A 15,702-nucleotide genomic window follows, 5' to 3' on the forward strand; every position below is an offset into this window, starting at 1 on the left:
TTTTACACACAGCAAAAGCTCAGAAAATGTTTGTTGAATGACTAAAGTGACATATAACGAAACAGAACAATCTCAGCACCTTAACCCATGTCTCAGATAAAGTGCATACAAATTCAAGTTCTTCCCCCCATTTACCACTTTAAGTCTTTAGAAAAGCAAATCTGTTAAAATGCAATCTAAGACTATCTACTATTTAAAATATTGAGAGAAACCTAAGCTGTTATTTACATGGTAATTCAAATGACATTATTTCGAGCCTTCATTTCATCACTACTGGTTATTCACCTATATAATAAAGCTGTTATCAGAATTGCTTTCAATCACCTCAATTTTGTGCCCTTTGGACAGAGAGAGAAATAGACTTTGGAAAGTATTCTGTATCTGTATTGGCCATGAGATCATATTTAAAAACTATGAATGCCACTGAAGAACTGACTGTTTTTTTCAATACTTCAAATGTAACAGATAAAAAAATCCTAATAATTTATTTCTAGCATATATCTATTATTATAAATATTTTATAAACCAAGTAAAACATTTAATCACATAATTATTAATTCAACCAAATCTTATCTCAAATAAAAACCTAAAAATACATTATTGCAAATAAAATAACAGCAACCTTATTTTCCCATCCTTCCTTCCCATTTCATGTCTGCTCTCCCCTCCAAACCCAAACTCCAACACACATGCAAATATAATAGATAAAAGCTATCCTGATCATTTGTGTACATTTAAAAGTACAGATCACCCTTGAACAACATGGGTTTGAACTGCAGGGATCCACTCATGTATGGATTTCTTCCAATAGTAAATACAATGGTACTACAAGATCTGCAGTTGTTTGGATCCACAAATGCAGATCCTCAGATACGGAGAAATGCAGACACTGAGGAACCGAGTATTCTGAGGGCTCACTACAAAGTTAAACGCACTCCTAACCCCCACATCGTTCAAGGGTCAACTGCACTCTTTCAAAGAAAACAGAAACAAACATTTGCATTAATGAGAATGTTTCTTAATGTTAGAGGTATTTATTCATTACTAAATATGTGAGTAGCATAATGCTATAGATATGACAGACATCAAAAGATAGGAAAAATAATAATTTTCACCTAAATAATACGATAGGCACTAACCTTAATTATAACTTCTTCAACATTAATATCTATATTTTCTTTTCCTGAAGTCCATGCACATTTTTTCATAAATAAAGAACAGGGCTGTAAGATCTAGAAACAAATAAAATTTACTTATGAACATGTCTTACTTAATTTGAGATCTTTACCTATAACCTATTACTAAAATCAAAAAGGCAAATTAAATTATAAGAGACTCTCTTGTGAGGGCTCCTTCAAACTCTAAGTCTATGACCACTGTTAAAGGACTTTAAGCAGTTCTGATCAATTCCTCTAGGCCAAGTTCTTAAGTAATGATGCACATTTACTATTAGAAGCTTAAAATGTTTCCTTTTGCTAAATAAAATTACTTTTAAATGATGCCCTGTGTAAAATACACCTTTAAGATATCTATAAAAGATATGAGCTAAAGACTATGGTAAGATCTTACACTTACAAAAAGGTAAATGAGGAAATGGAACTGGCATTTCATTATAATTTTTATGATCACTAAATCACTCGAAACTGTTAAACAAATAGTTCTGTTAACACCTTTTAAAAATAGACTATATAGTAAAGTAGGTAAATGAATAGTTTCCAGATGATTAACAACATGTCAGTCTTCAATTTCCTCAAAGGTCCTTATCAGAATAAATTTCAAATCTTCAAATTTGATTTATTAAAACCATAAAGCCTATATACTTAAATATCATCAAAGAAATAAAGTAACCTCGCTCTTGAATGTGGGTATTAGTACTGCACAACTTTTCAGTTTTAAAAAAATTAGGATGTGCTTTAAATAGAATGATTAGCATAAGCTTTCTGCTGACATGTCAAAAGAAGATGATCCCAATAAAGAATGTTTCATGATAAAGTATAAACTAAGCTTAGCACTGCATTTCCTTATGCAAGTCACTCTGTCCACAAATTTCTTTTTATTTAAAATAACACTGCAAAAGAGTCACATTAAATAATGATGCTCTTAAACATAAAATTACCAATTTAACATTAAAAATCGGTATGGTAATTAAAATCATATTTTTCAACAATAATGTGAAAGTATAATTGAAGTTAACTTGTAATATAGCAAAACAATCTCTTTCAGTCACATGACTCCAAATGAATTTTTTCATTCATTCATTCATTCATTGGATGTACTGTAGGGAGCAAAAGCAACAGCTGAAGAGGAATGTGGTATTGTACTAAAATTCAAATAGTGTTCGGCGAAAGATGGTATAATGAGAATGAGTTTGGAGGTAGTACACAGTTTTGTCACTAGCAGACATGGCTAAATCAGTTAACATCTTTGCAATTCAACATCCTTTTCCATAAAATCTCAAGCTGGAGTAAATACTCTGAAGTCCTACAGAGCTCTCACATTCTCGATTCTATGAATCAACCATTTCTGCCATCCTTCAATCCAAGCTCAGGATATAAGGTAATTCTTACTGTGGTAATGTTCTTTCCTCTCTTTTCTCTGAGAAAAGGGCAAGCAAGTACTTTAAGGTCTCTCACAGAGGCTTCCATCTTCTGTTCGAGTTGGGATGCTGACAGAGAGAGGTTACACTGGAAGGAGGCTGTCAGAGCAGGAGCGTCAGCCTTTGTCAGACTGGCAACAAATACCACTTCTGGATCTGTGATCTTGGCCTTTAAAGTCATATTTGGTCTTACAGAGTCATCTGAAGAAACAAATATAGGAACCATAAACATTCTAGTAAAGTAAACCTTGTCACTTGTGTACATGTTATCTATAATTTGCTAAGTTGCATCTAATATCCTATTATGGATACAGTAAAATTAACAATATTAATAACTGACTGGTTAATATGAATGATAACTGGTTATTAACAAATGCTGGTTATGTGCAATCTGATCCCTGTTGTAAGAGGATCATTCCCACTTTGACCTAACAAAAATAATCTTGTTTTGAAGTTCTTTTTGTCAGAATCAATGTGCATGTATATATATATCTGAATATTACATCACGTTGCAGGAGCAAGGAAGGGGAAATGAGAGGGGAATATCAGGAGGAGGGTAGGAGATCCTGATAAACTAGACAGACCAATATTGTTTGTTTATTTTGATTTCATCCTGAAGTATATACTCCGTGTTGTACAATCTATAGTATAAATACATTAAATGTATATATGAATACAGAGATATCACATGATCACAGTTTAAGAAAGGTAAAAGGAAAAAATAAAATTCTGACCTTCCCAGTAAACAGCAGTTTTCCAATCTTGCTGAGTTGCACATTAGAGAGAAAAATGCCTGACCTTAGACAATTATAATTTAACAGAGAAAATCATTGGTCTATTCGGCAATACTGGAATAAATGGTTTACGGGTCAAGGAGTGGCATCAGCATACATGGAGACCAGACATCTGCAACCCCTCTCCTGACTTGGAAGAGTCTGAGGTGATGTCCAGGGCTGTCACGTTGGGTCCTCCAATACCCTCGCCTTCTGCTTTTATCTGTTTAATTGCTCTTCAATATGCTATAATTCTTCCAAGTATTTTCTTTGAATAAGACTCCCTTTCTATAAAACAGGCTGCCAACCACAGGCTCAGATTATTAACTCCCTCTATTTCTGGATGAGTAAAGAAATGTTAGTGGCAGAGCTGGAACCAGAGCAGAGGTTTCTTGGCCCTGATTCAATATATATACTCCACCTCTCTCTTAAAAATCTATCCTTACTAAAGTTATTCTACTGAATACATTTAAATTCAAAAGAGTAACTTTATATTCTTAAATTATCCAATTCTTTTTTTTTCCTGTGTGTAATTTCTGTTAAAATACATGACAAGTTGTCATCTACAACAGATAAATTCTGCTAACCTTTCTCCATCTTGATTTTTGGCATGACAGTCTGTCGTACTGGAATCTGTGATTCTTTGGCCAGATTTTCTGGACTCTGAGGTACAGCTTTGATAAAGAAATCTGCCACAGTCATCAGAAACTCCACACTGGCACAGACATACAGCTTGTCAAGAACAGCATCAATATGACTTCCATTTTTCCCTTGTTTGTAATTTATGTCAATCATAGAGCTGTTATCTTGGCCATTCTTCTTATCAATCATTCTAAAAAAAAATAAATATACATCCATTATGTTATTCCTGCTAAAACAATTAAAAAGATGAAAAATTTCCTATACATCTTAATAATTCTTCTTTCACCTTTCAGCTTCCAATCTGAACAGAAAACAGATCAGTATTAAGTGGAGTATTAGCTTAATACTCCAGTATTAGTTTAATAGCTAATCAGCAACCAAAATATGGTCCCATAATCTCCACAGCAAAGTTCATGTTAATAAGCAATTACAGAATATTTCATATAGAGAAACAAATCAATGACTGCTGAAAGGAAGTTTGGCAATTAGCAAAATGAGCCCCCAAAAATTTAAAAGACAATCTCTTTACATTATTTTACAAAATAAAACATCCCTGAAGGAATTTATCTCCAAAGATCATCCTATACAATTGAGCGGTGAAGGCTACCCCAGGACATGCAATTTGCAAAAGAGAAAAGCTGGTTGCATGAAAGCACTCTGTCCTCATTTACTCACTTCTTAGAAAAACAAAGGGCTCAGAAATACCCAGCATACATTCAATGGAATCCAACTTTAGGTAACAACATACTTTTTCTCCAAAAAACATCAAGGACAAAAATATTATGCATCTCATTATGTGAGAAAGGAATAAAAATATAATTAGGCTATTGAAGTTGCATATTTCTCTATTTCTCACTTGATAGTAAGGTGATATAAATTAATCTTTCAAAAATGGGTTGATAACATGAAAATTAGGGATTCCATTTCTACTGAAAGTTTTAAAAAAATTTCACAGAATTGTTTTAAAATATATAGACAAAATAAATAAGACAAAGAAAAATATTTAACTTTAAGGGTTTTTGAAAAAAGATTCTGCTTACTGGGAACAATTTAGAAAAATATATTACCAATGAACCATACCATGCGGATTTAATTATTAAAATTCTTGTATTTTCTTAGTTTCCACTTTTAAGACAGGATTTTATTACTAAACTTCCCTTTAATTCAAACTTTAAAGCAACAGAATGTGAAACAGCAATACTTCATGATGCACTTCAAACTGAAATATGACCAAAGACCTCTTCTGATAACCCCAAGGAACAGGATCCCAGAAAGGATGATCATGAGACCCCTTCAGACAATCTCAAGCCCAGCGATCAATGCCTGGCAGCCATGCCAGGTGCAACGCCAGCCTTACATAATGTACAGCAAGTTCAGAGATGACAAACCTTGATGTTGCTCTCTCAATTCCTTCCCTGAGATCATCAAGGGTGCATGTCTTAAGCTTAAGGTTGACATTCATTGAGCCATCCTTAAACATCTTCCCTCCAGAGGCCATAAGGTGCAGCCTGAGTTCGCCAAGCTGGAAACTGTCATTATGAAATGAAAGTTTGGACTCCTGTGGTGTATTTTACAAGCAAAAGAATCAATTATCTTCAAGTGCTATGTAATTGCTTCTAAACCTATTTCTTCACTCAGAAATCAAAAGCAAATCCATACCACAAATTTTTAAAGTATGGGTGTTAAAACACAAAAGTGGAAAGAGTAATACACATGTTTGTGATTGTGTAAGTACATACAAATAAATACGTAAGAGTGTGTGTGGATACTCGACAATGGTTAACATATAAAAATTTCTGATTTACAATTCAATGCAAATACAAATAATCAGGAAATTGGCAATCAATCATTCTAACCTATAAATATTTAATGAGTTCTTCTATAAAAAGCATTGTGATAGGAAGCATGGGCCTTATAAGAAAGGATAAGGCAAGGTAGGTGATCTCAGTGAGCTTATAACCTAACTGAGAAAGCAAAATAGAAATACATTACAGGGAACATCAAGAAGGTGAGAACTAACTGAGCCTCAGACACTGAGTGGAATCAGACAGTCGAAGAGGAGTTAAAAGACACTCCAAACGGGGAAAAGACATGAGCAAACAATTCAAGATGCTCTCAGGGCACAAGGTACACGTTGGCATCTTAGGCTTAAATATTCCAAAATATTCCAATAAAAGAAAGGTAGGGAATGAGTTCTAGAAAGAAATATGGAGGCCTAATCAAAGTCTCAAATCCTAAACTAAAAGATTAAAACTTTTTGTATTGGAAAAAACACCTCAGTCTTTATTCCACCATAACACATAGCTCCAAATTGTTTAGGTATTCCCAGGTATTAAAAGAACAAAACCCAACCAACCAACTTAAAAAAGATATATAAATCTTCAGGGAAGTAAAAGATGATTAGTCATAATTGCTCACTACAGACCAGGGCATTGATATAAGCAGTACTGGTGATGGGTAATTCTTAGTACACTGGTTGTAACTCCGTATCTTCTCTCACTCAAAAGAATACACTGGATGTAAGTGGGTCAGAATGAATTTATTATTGGAAAACTTGGAATGCCTTTAATTTATAAAAGTGTAAATAAATAACTCACAAAATCAAGATCTGTAACTATTCACAGCAATGACCAGTGACACATCTACTGATCACAATGTAACAGTGTTTGTGGTATGGTTACTGAAGTAGACAACTTGGAGCCACTGAATGGTTTTTTTTTAATTAATTAAAATTCACATAACACTGAAGGTTGTCTAAGTAGAATGAGAAGTTGTAAATGGCTACATGAGACTGACTGAGGAAACTGAATTTGTGCCAGTATCTAGGACGGATGAAAGGAAAACGTGCACCTAACAAGGATGCCACTGCAGTGCTGTAAGTGTGAGCCAAGACGTTTCAAATAAAGCAGCAATGATTATTGCCAGGAAAGAACAAATGTTCACTCAAAGAAAAAACTGACAGTACTCGGTGTCTGAATGAATGAAGAAGGTCAACAAAGAAGAAGTAAAAGAAGACGCTGAGATCTAAGGCTGTGGAACCAGGAGAATGACAGCATCTTAAGCGAAGCAAAGAAAACAGTTAACTGTTCATTCTCCATTAGGTCATTTTCTGATCTCTTCATTAACATTAAACATTAGAAATTAAGGCAATCCATTGTACAAGCGACAGATTCTAGTCCAAGGCTCAACAGTAACAATGGATGAATACTGTGTAACTTTTACAAAACAATATGAAATGTAAGATAACATACAAATGGACATTAAAAACAGATATAATACCATAATCAGTGCATATTATGGGTATTACATGACATGTGTATTATAAGTTATTATGATATAACATTAACTGATATAATCAAAAAGATTTATTAAAGGACACTATCTATATAATAAAAAGACTGCTTTCTAAAAACATCATTGACATATTATGTGGTTCAAATCATTATGGCACTAGACCTTGGTTCCTAAATTCACTAATCAGTACCCTTAATATGTAACTACTACATACAAAATTTACTCAGTAGAAACACAATTAATGTTTGTATATCATGGATAATTATAAATTTTAAAATTCAAAGGTTCCAATGCCACTACTGAATTACTTTCCTTAAACAGTTAAATATGCATATATATCTAGCTATATTAAAGAACTGCACATGTAATTAATTATTCATATATAAAATTCTTCTCATAAAGATAGGTCTAAGTGTGTTAGTGCTGATATTACTTGGAAAGAAGTAAAAACTTTCCCTTAGCCTAGTAAGATTAGAAACACTAACAAAGTGAGGACAGAAAACAAGACCAATGTAATACTGCAGGCCAAACAGAATATAATATTCATATCGAGTTTTAAATGAATAGTCACATCAAAAAATGACAATATTCTGAAGTTGAATATCAAGAACTAAGGACTTATTCCTAGATACAGAAATTAATTACATACCTGGGTGATATCATTGTTATAAAGGACAATGGAAAGAGATTCAAAGTGAAAGTCAAACTGGAGAGTGACATCCTGATCCAAAGAAAGCTTTGAGTCTGGCAAATCTTGTTCTGATGGTTCAAATATAAACATGAAAATTGAAAAGCTTTTAAGTAGGTATATAATTTTATACATGTTTTAAAAAACAGTATAATAACTTATTATTCTAAATTTATATCATACTTCCTAGAATTCTTTAAGTCACTACAAGGCAATTAACAAAAATGGCAATGTATTCCATTGATATTTAGTACAGAGCAAAGTGACAGAACAACTATCTACATTGAAAAAAAAGAGAGGGCCTTGTAAAGAGTATCAAGACAACGTTTTTTTAAAAGCCCTTCCAGAGCAAGACTACTTTGTTATAGTTTATAATTATCAAAGCATGTCACTTAACTGGTTACAAGCCATTCTCAAGAGATTATGAAATCAGAGCAACAGAAAAGTAAAATACTTTGTCCTAGAACAGACAGCTAGTCAGTAAAAGACTGTCTGCTAGTGTAATGCACTCCTCACTAATTAAGTAACTTAATTAGGTAATTAAAAAATTACCTTTATCACCCAATCCATTACCTTTACAAGCAGAACAGAATAGAAATTAAAAGCAGAGTCAAAGAGAGTGCAAATACAATGTGGGACACAGGGTCTCTGGGATTCTGAGGTGAAGAGACTTTGAGAAGTAATTTAGACTTTTCCCTCATCTTTAGGCAGAAACTTTTTAGACAAAGAATAGATATTGCTTTCAATCACTCTTACAAAATGATTCTATAATCTCTTTTGAAGACTGATTCTACGATCATTTATAGGAAATCTATCCTTACAAGTTACTGGAAGAGCAAACACTGCAGAACTTCCGCCACATAAAGGCTTCTCCAAGTCGGAAGACTCTGGGGTTTTTCCCTCACTTTTCCTGAAAATAATTTACATTCCAGGTTACATTCATTACAACCTGTCCTGGGGCCAAGAGGGTGACCTCCACCAGTAACTGACTAACAGGAGGCACAGGAGTCAGCCACCTGAGAAGCAAGATGGTGGAGCAGAAGGACGCTTGTAGCTCACCCTCTCCCACAGATACACCAAAACTCACATCTATGGACCCGTTGAGCCAATCAGAGCACCTGTCGAACTCCGACAGAACATCGCCCTCTTCGAAAGACAAAGATGCCAAAAACCTGGTAGGAGAAAAGGAAAAAAGAAAGAAGAAAAAGCAAAACAGTGCAGGACTGGTCCCGCGGGGAGGGAGCAGCAAAGGAGGAATAGCACTTGTTCGCTGGGTCTCCCCCCTCCAACAGAGAAGCCAATCGTAAGGGAGCATTTAATACCAACACAGAAAGGTATGGCTGCCCGTCACTGCCCACCAAGCCAGCCTCTGCCCTGTGGTGTGATTTCTGTCTTGTTGTCCTAAATGCCCAAGTTAATGTGGCCCGCTTTGAACACTCAAGCCACCTCAGACTTCAGACTCATGAGTTAAGCACATCTTCCTCCTTCCCCTCACTTCCATCCCTCCTTCTTTTCTCTTCCTCTCTCTCTCTCCTTTGTCATTCATTCACTTAGCTTATAAGGCCACTTCATACAGCCTCAAGGACCGAGTGATGCCTTCTCTCTCCAATTCCAAGTCCACACTGCACACACTGAGTAGGCCATCTTTTCTCCAGCCAGCTGTGCCTGTCTTAGGTTGTCCTCCTCTGAGGATCTTACCCGTCACTGGCTATCCAGCCGTCCATGCTGGACACATTGAGTAGGCCATCTCTTGCCCAGCCGGCTGTGCCTGTCTTAGGTTGTCCTCCTCTGAGGATCTTACCCATCACTGGCTATCCAGCCGTCTATGCTGGACACATTGGGTAGGCCATCTCCGGTCCAGCCGGCTGTGCCTGTCTTAGGTTGTCCTCCTCTGAGGATCTTACCCATCATTGGCTATCCAGCCGTCCACGCTGGACACATTGGGTAGGCCATCTCTTGCCCAGCCGGCTGTGCCTGTCTTAGGTTGTCCTCCTCTGAGGATCTTACCCGTCACTGGCTATCCAGCCGTCCATGCTGGACACATTGAGTAGGCCATCTCTTGCCCAGCCGGCTGTGCCTGTCTTAGGTTGTCCTCCTCTGAGGATCTTACCCGTCATTGGCTATCCAGCCGTCCACGCTGGACACATTGGGTAGGCCATCTCCGGTCCAGCCGGCTGTGCCTGTCTTAGGTTGTCCTCCTCTGAGGATCTTACCCGTCATTGGCTATCCAGCCGTCCACGCTGGACACATTGGGTAGGCCATCTCTTGCCCAGCCGGCTGTGCCTGTCTTAGGTTGTCCTCCTCTGAGGATCTTACCCGTCATTGGCTATCCAGCCGTCCACGCTGGACACATTGAGTAGGCCATCTCTTGCCCAGCCGGCTGTGCCTGTCTTAGGTTGTCCTCCTCTGAGGATCTTACCCGTCACTGGCTATCCAGCCGTCCATGCTGGACACATTGAGTAGGCCATCTCTTGCCCAGCCGGCTGTGCCTGTCTTAGGTTGTCCTCCTCTGAGGATCTTACCCGTCATTGGCTATCCAGCCGTCCATGCTGGACACATTGGGTAGGCCATCTCCGGTCCAGCCGGCTGTGCCTGTCTTAGGTTGTCCTCCTCTGAGGATCTTACCCGTCATTGGCTATCCAGCCGTCCACGCTGGACACATTGAGTAGGCCATCTCTTGCCCAGCCGGCTGTGCCTGTCTTAGGTTGTCCTCCTCTGAGGATCTTACCCGTCACTGGCTATCCAGCCGTCCATGCTGGACACATTGAGTAGGCCATCTCTTGCCCAGCCGGCTGTGCCTGTCTTAGGTTGTCCTCCTCTGAGGATCTTACCCGTCACTGGCTATCCAGCCGTCCATGCTGGACACATTGGGTAGGCCATCTCTTGCCCAGCCGGCTGTGCCTGTCTTAGGTTGTCCTCCTCTGAGGAGCTTACCCGTCATTGGCTATCCAGCCGTCCATGCTGGACACATTGAGTAGGCCATCTCTTGCCCAGCCGGCTGTGCCTGTCTTAGGTTGTCCTCCTCTGAGGATCTTACCCGTCATTGGCTATCCAGCCGTCCATGCTGGACACATTGAGTAGGCCATCTCTTGCCCAGCCGGCTGTGCCTGTCTTAGGTTGTCCTCCTCTGAGGATCTTACCCGTCACTGGCTATCCAGCCGTCCATGCTGGACACATTGGGTAGGCCATCTCCAGTCCAGCCGGCTGTGCCTGTCTTAGGTTGTCCTCCTCTGAGGATCTTACCCGTCATTGGCTATCCAGCCGTCCACGCTGGACACATTGGGTAGGCCATCTCTTGCCCAGCCGGCTGTGCCTGTCTTAGGTTGTCCTCCTCTGAGGATCTTACCCGTCACTGGCTATCCAGCCATCCACGCTGGACACATTGAGTAGGCCATCTCTTGCCCAGCCGGCTGTGCCTGTCTTAGGTTGTCCTCCTCTGAGGATCTTACCCGTCATTGGCTATCCAGCCGTCCATGCTGGACACATTAAGTAGGCATCTCATTCAGCCAGCTATGTGACATTTCTCACAGCTTGTTTATCAGTTCAACCCATGGTTTGTTCTCTACAGCCTTCAGGCAGGGCCTACAGTTTCCTGATAGCCAGTTGTTGTCTAATATCAACAACCACCCGTCACTTATACTTTTCGTGCCTTTTGCCTTTATGCCTCAGGACATCGGCTCAATTCACCTTCCAGAAATTGAATTTGCCTGTCCTCCACTATGATATCTCAAAAAGACCTCAGCTTTATCTTAAGACTCAGCTGTCTCTACCATCTGAGATCTCTTGATCTAGTCAGGGCTACAAATCCCAACTCTGGCATTTAGAAATGGGATAAAGATGGGAAGGATGATAAAGCTGGAGAAAGGAATTAACATTTGTTTCCCCCCACTATGTGCCTGGCTCTGGGCCCGGCCCTGACACATCAGAGGTTTCCATTCTACTTCTGAAGAACAGCAGGGAGGTTGGAGACGATACTTCCACTATCTGTGACTTTGGGTTAGGAAATAACTCTCTCCATCAAGATCCCAAGTGTTTTCATTCATGAAAACTAACCCACTTCCTTGAATTACTGATTTTCAGTTGCAGGTCTGAGAATTGAGGAATATCTGTAATGAAATTTTGACCCATCTACAACAAAATAAGAAACATAAGGGCAACAAAACGCATTTATCCATAGGCTAAAATAGTCTATGTAAAGGGTTACCCTTTGTTCTGAGACCACAGTGGAACAATATGTTAAGATGGAGCAAAGTGATTCCTTATTGGAAAAATTGAATACAGCCAAAATTATCCTTCAGAATTTCTTATGAAGGTACAAAAATGAAGTCCAAGCCAATCACAGCCTAATTTTCCCACAGCATGGAATAGATTGCTAATCCTATGGTTGAGTGTATCTGATGAAATAATTGGGCTTCCTTTACCTGTCATGATGTTTTCAAAAACAAACCTCTTAAAGACCTGAATGACACATAGCTGAGGGACATGGGACTGCAGACTCAGGGGAACAGAAGATTCACTGTACACCCAGACCTGCTAGGAGAAGGGAAGATTCACACCTTCCATGCCTTCATCAGTCCAGAGTACATGCTCAGTAAGTGGAAACAGAACAGCCGACAGACTGTCCCACACTCTTTAAAGTGTGTACTTTTGAACGTATATGGTTGAAGAGAAGTCACAAAAGTTAAACGGCTATATGACACTTTGTCCTTTCATTGTTGTGTTTTAGTTTTTGGTGGGGGAAAAAAAAACAAAAAACCTTCCTTTCATGACATGAGGTTAAGATCAAATAAAACTTTTAGTAAAAAAGGAGTTCGAAAAATAAAACATTGACAGCCTTGTATCAATCTCCAAACCCTTTTAAAGGATACTTGTTTGTGAAATTCAGATCTCTGAATATGCAAGTTATAAACTTAATATTAGAATAGTAAGCAGCTGCCATAGGAAACACGGGGGGGGGGGGAGTTGCAGCCAATATCCTAAGGTCAAACCTGGATTCCTAAAGAAATGATCCATCTAAAGACTTCTTTTCAAGAGTGCTGAATTTAAACACCATTACTTTTAACCTATTTTTCTAACTTTCCATGGTTCCTTCTCATAGCATAGTTGAAAATTTAGCAAAAGAATAGATTTACCGTGTCAAAATCTAGTTCTCACCCCACTCAGATAAACCTACTCCACTCCACCTCAAACTCCACATCTAGCCCCTCAGCCAAAACCTCAGAGTCATTTTTGCATGTTCCTTCTCCTTCATCCACTTCCAATCCAACAGAGAATCTTGCCCATTCTCTCCTTAAACCAGATCCAGATTCCAACACCTGCTCACCACCTCCAACCCACAAGGGACTGTGCAGATTATCACAACAGCTTCCTCACTGGCCTTGCTGGTTCAACCCTCGTCTACTCAGCACAGCAGCCTCAGCACCTCTACTAATGCTTAAGTTAGATCAACATTTATCTGCTCAAAACCTAAAAGTGGCTCCACATCATTCAGAATCCCAAGTTCTTACTCTGGCCAACAAGAGTGACTTGACACATGTATCTCACATACTTCTCTGACCTCATCTCTTGCTGCTACTGTTTCATGAACTTAGGACAGTGTCTGGCAGAAGGCAGCTGTTAGACAATGGGTATCCGGCTCTGTTATCACTAGCGTTACTTCCATTACTGCTACTGTTACTCCCAGCACTGTTTTGTCACCCACCACTTGCTCCCCTCCAGCCACACCACCTTTCTTGCTGCCCCCAAACACGCAAAGTGGAGTTCTGCCTTTACACTCTGCATTTACTGTTCCCCTTGACAAGAACACCCTTTTCCCCAGATATCATCCAGACCTTTCCAGGCTATCTGCAGGACTTCCTCACTCACCACCTTCAGCTCAAATACTCACTCAGTACGTCCTTCTCTGACTACTCTATTTTAAAATTGCAACTGCTCCCTCTAACCATGACACCCCATCCCCTTTCCTTGTTTAATTGTTTTCCTTACAGCAACTACCACCTTCTAGTACAATATATAGTATCTATTTTTTTTTGTTGTTTATACTTGTCTCTCTATATTTTAACATAAGCTCCAAGAGGGTAGTGATTTTGTACATTTTGTTTACTTCTGTATACTGGCTAGCAGATAATAAATATTTGTTGAACAAATAACATTCAATTATTATATTCAGATAATCAAAAACCACTAACAATTTACTGAATTTAATATCCATTCATGTATTTTTAAAACTCCTTAGAAAACTAGAAATATTAGGGTATTCTCTCAATCAGACAAAGGTAGCTTTAAAAAAATTCTACAGGTAAGGTAACATTTAGTAGTGAAATATAACATTCCTTCCCCCAAGGCTGAGAATTTAACAAGGATATCCACTCTCACCATTTCTATTCAATATGGCACTGGAGGTCTGAGCTAATGAAATAAGGCAAAAAGAATAAAAGGCATTAATATTATCAAAGATGAAGTTAAACTGTTTCATTCAAAGATGATGACTGTCTCTGTAGAAAATCCAAAAGAATCTATAAAATGTTAGGACTAGTGAGTGAATTTAACAGTATCACAGGGTATAAAGTCAACACCCCAAAATTCATTTTACTTTTAAAGACTAACAACAAACACTTGAAATATAAAATTTTAAAATATCATTTATATCCTCAAAAAATTAAACACAGGATTACCATATGATTCAGTAATTCCACCTCTCATATGTAAACAAAAGGATTGGAAATAGAGACTTGAACAAGTATCTGTACACCAATCTTCATGGCAGCATTATTCATAATAAACAAAAGATGAAAATAATGTCCATTTATACATGACTGGATAAGCAAAATCTGGTATTATATATAGTAGAACATTATTACACAGTCTGAGAAAGGAATGAAATTATGACACATGCTACAACATGGACAGGTGTTAAAGGCACTGTGCTAAGTGAAATGAAGCAGAAGGACAAATATTGTATGAGTCCATGTATATGAGGTGCCTAGAACAGTCAAATCATACAGATAGAACGTAGAATGGTAGTTTCCAGGGCTAAGCAAGGGAATGGAGAGCTATTATTTAATGGATACAGAGTTCCAGAGTAGGATGATAAAAAAGTTCTGGAGCTGGAGAGCAGTGATGGTTGTACAACAACGTGGATGTACTTAATGCCACTGAACAATACATTCAAAAATGGTTAAAATGGTATATTTTATATTATATGTAGTATCACAATAAAAAATATCATTTATAAAATCATCAAATGCCTAGGAATAAAATTAATAAAAGATGTGCAAATCCTCCACCCTAAAAACTACAAACATGGCTGAGAGAATTTTCCAAAGACATGCATAAATGGAGAGAATTACTACATTTATGATTAGAAAGACTCTATTATTAAGATGTCAAGTCTGCCCAAGTTGATCTATAGATTCAACGCCATCTCCATCAAAACCCCTTGATTTTTGCCGTTGAGTTTCCATTTTCCATGGAGCTGCCTTTTCAATAAACAGGCTTATTATAAAATTTACACAAAAAGCAAAAGATCTAAAAAGCCAAAACAATGTTGAAGAAGGAGGAAGAGGAGGAGGAGGAGGATGAAAAGGAGTAAGAAGATGAAAAAGAGAAGAATTTACACTACCATGTTTTGAAACATACTCTAAAGCTATAGTAATTAAGAGCAAGTAGTACTGGCATAAGAATAGACAAGAAGGCCAATGGGGACAGAA

The 15,702-nt window shown here is 38.1% G+C and overlaps 1 protein-coding gene and 1 long non-coding RNA gene across 2 annotated transcripts; one reads left to right on the forward strand and one right to left on the reverse strand.

The window, feature by feature from the left end:
* Positions 1-1,139: 1,139 nt before the first annotated feature.
* On the reverse strand, positions 1,140-9,564 carry LOC140695563 (intermembrane lipid transfer protein VPS13C-like; the record flags this gene model as incomplete). Its single annotated transcript, XM_072958272.1, has 6 exons — positions 9,081-9,564; positions 7,955-8,064; positions 5,400-5,540; positions 3,957-4,201; positions 2,568-2,797; positions 1,140-1,232 (listed from the first exon to the last, which is right to left on the reverse strand). Coding segments are annotated over exons 1-6 (1,047 nt in total), but the record flags the coding sequence as incomplete, so codon positions are not given.
* Positions 9,565-10,407: 843 nt separating this feature from the next.
* On the forward strand, positions 10,408-11,186 carry LOC140695564 (uncharacterized). Its single transcript, XR_012071213.1, has 2 exons — positions 10,408-10,594; positions 11,110-11,186. It is a non-coding gene; the product is annotated as an uncharacterized lncRNA (long non-coding RNA).
* Positions 11,187-15,702: the final 4,516 nt, after the last annotated feature.

The sequence above is a fragment of the Vicugna pacos genome, unplaced genomic scaffold (assembly GCF_048564905.1).
Source record: "Vicugna pacos unplaced genomic scaffold, VicPac4 scaffold_402, whole genome shotgun sequence".
Taxonomy (NCBI): Eukaryota; Metazoa; Chordata; class Mammalia; order Artiodactyla; family Camelidae; genus Vicugna; species Vicugna pacos.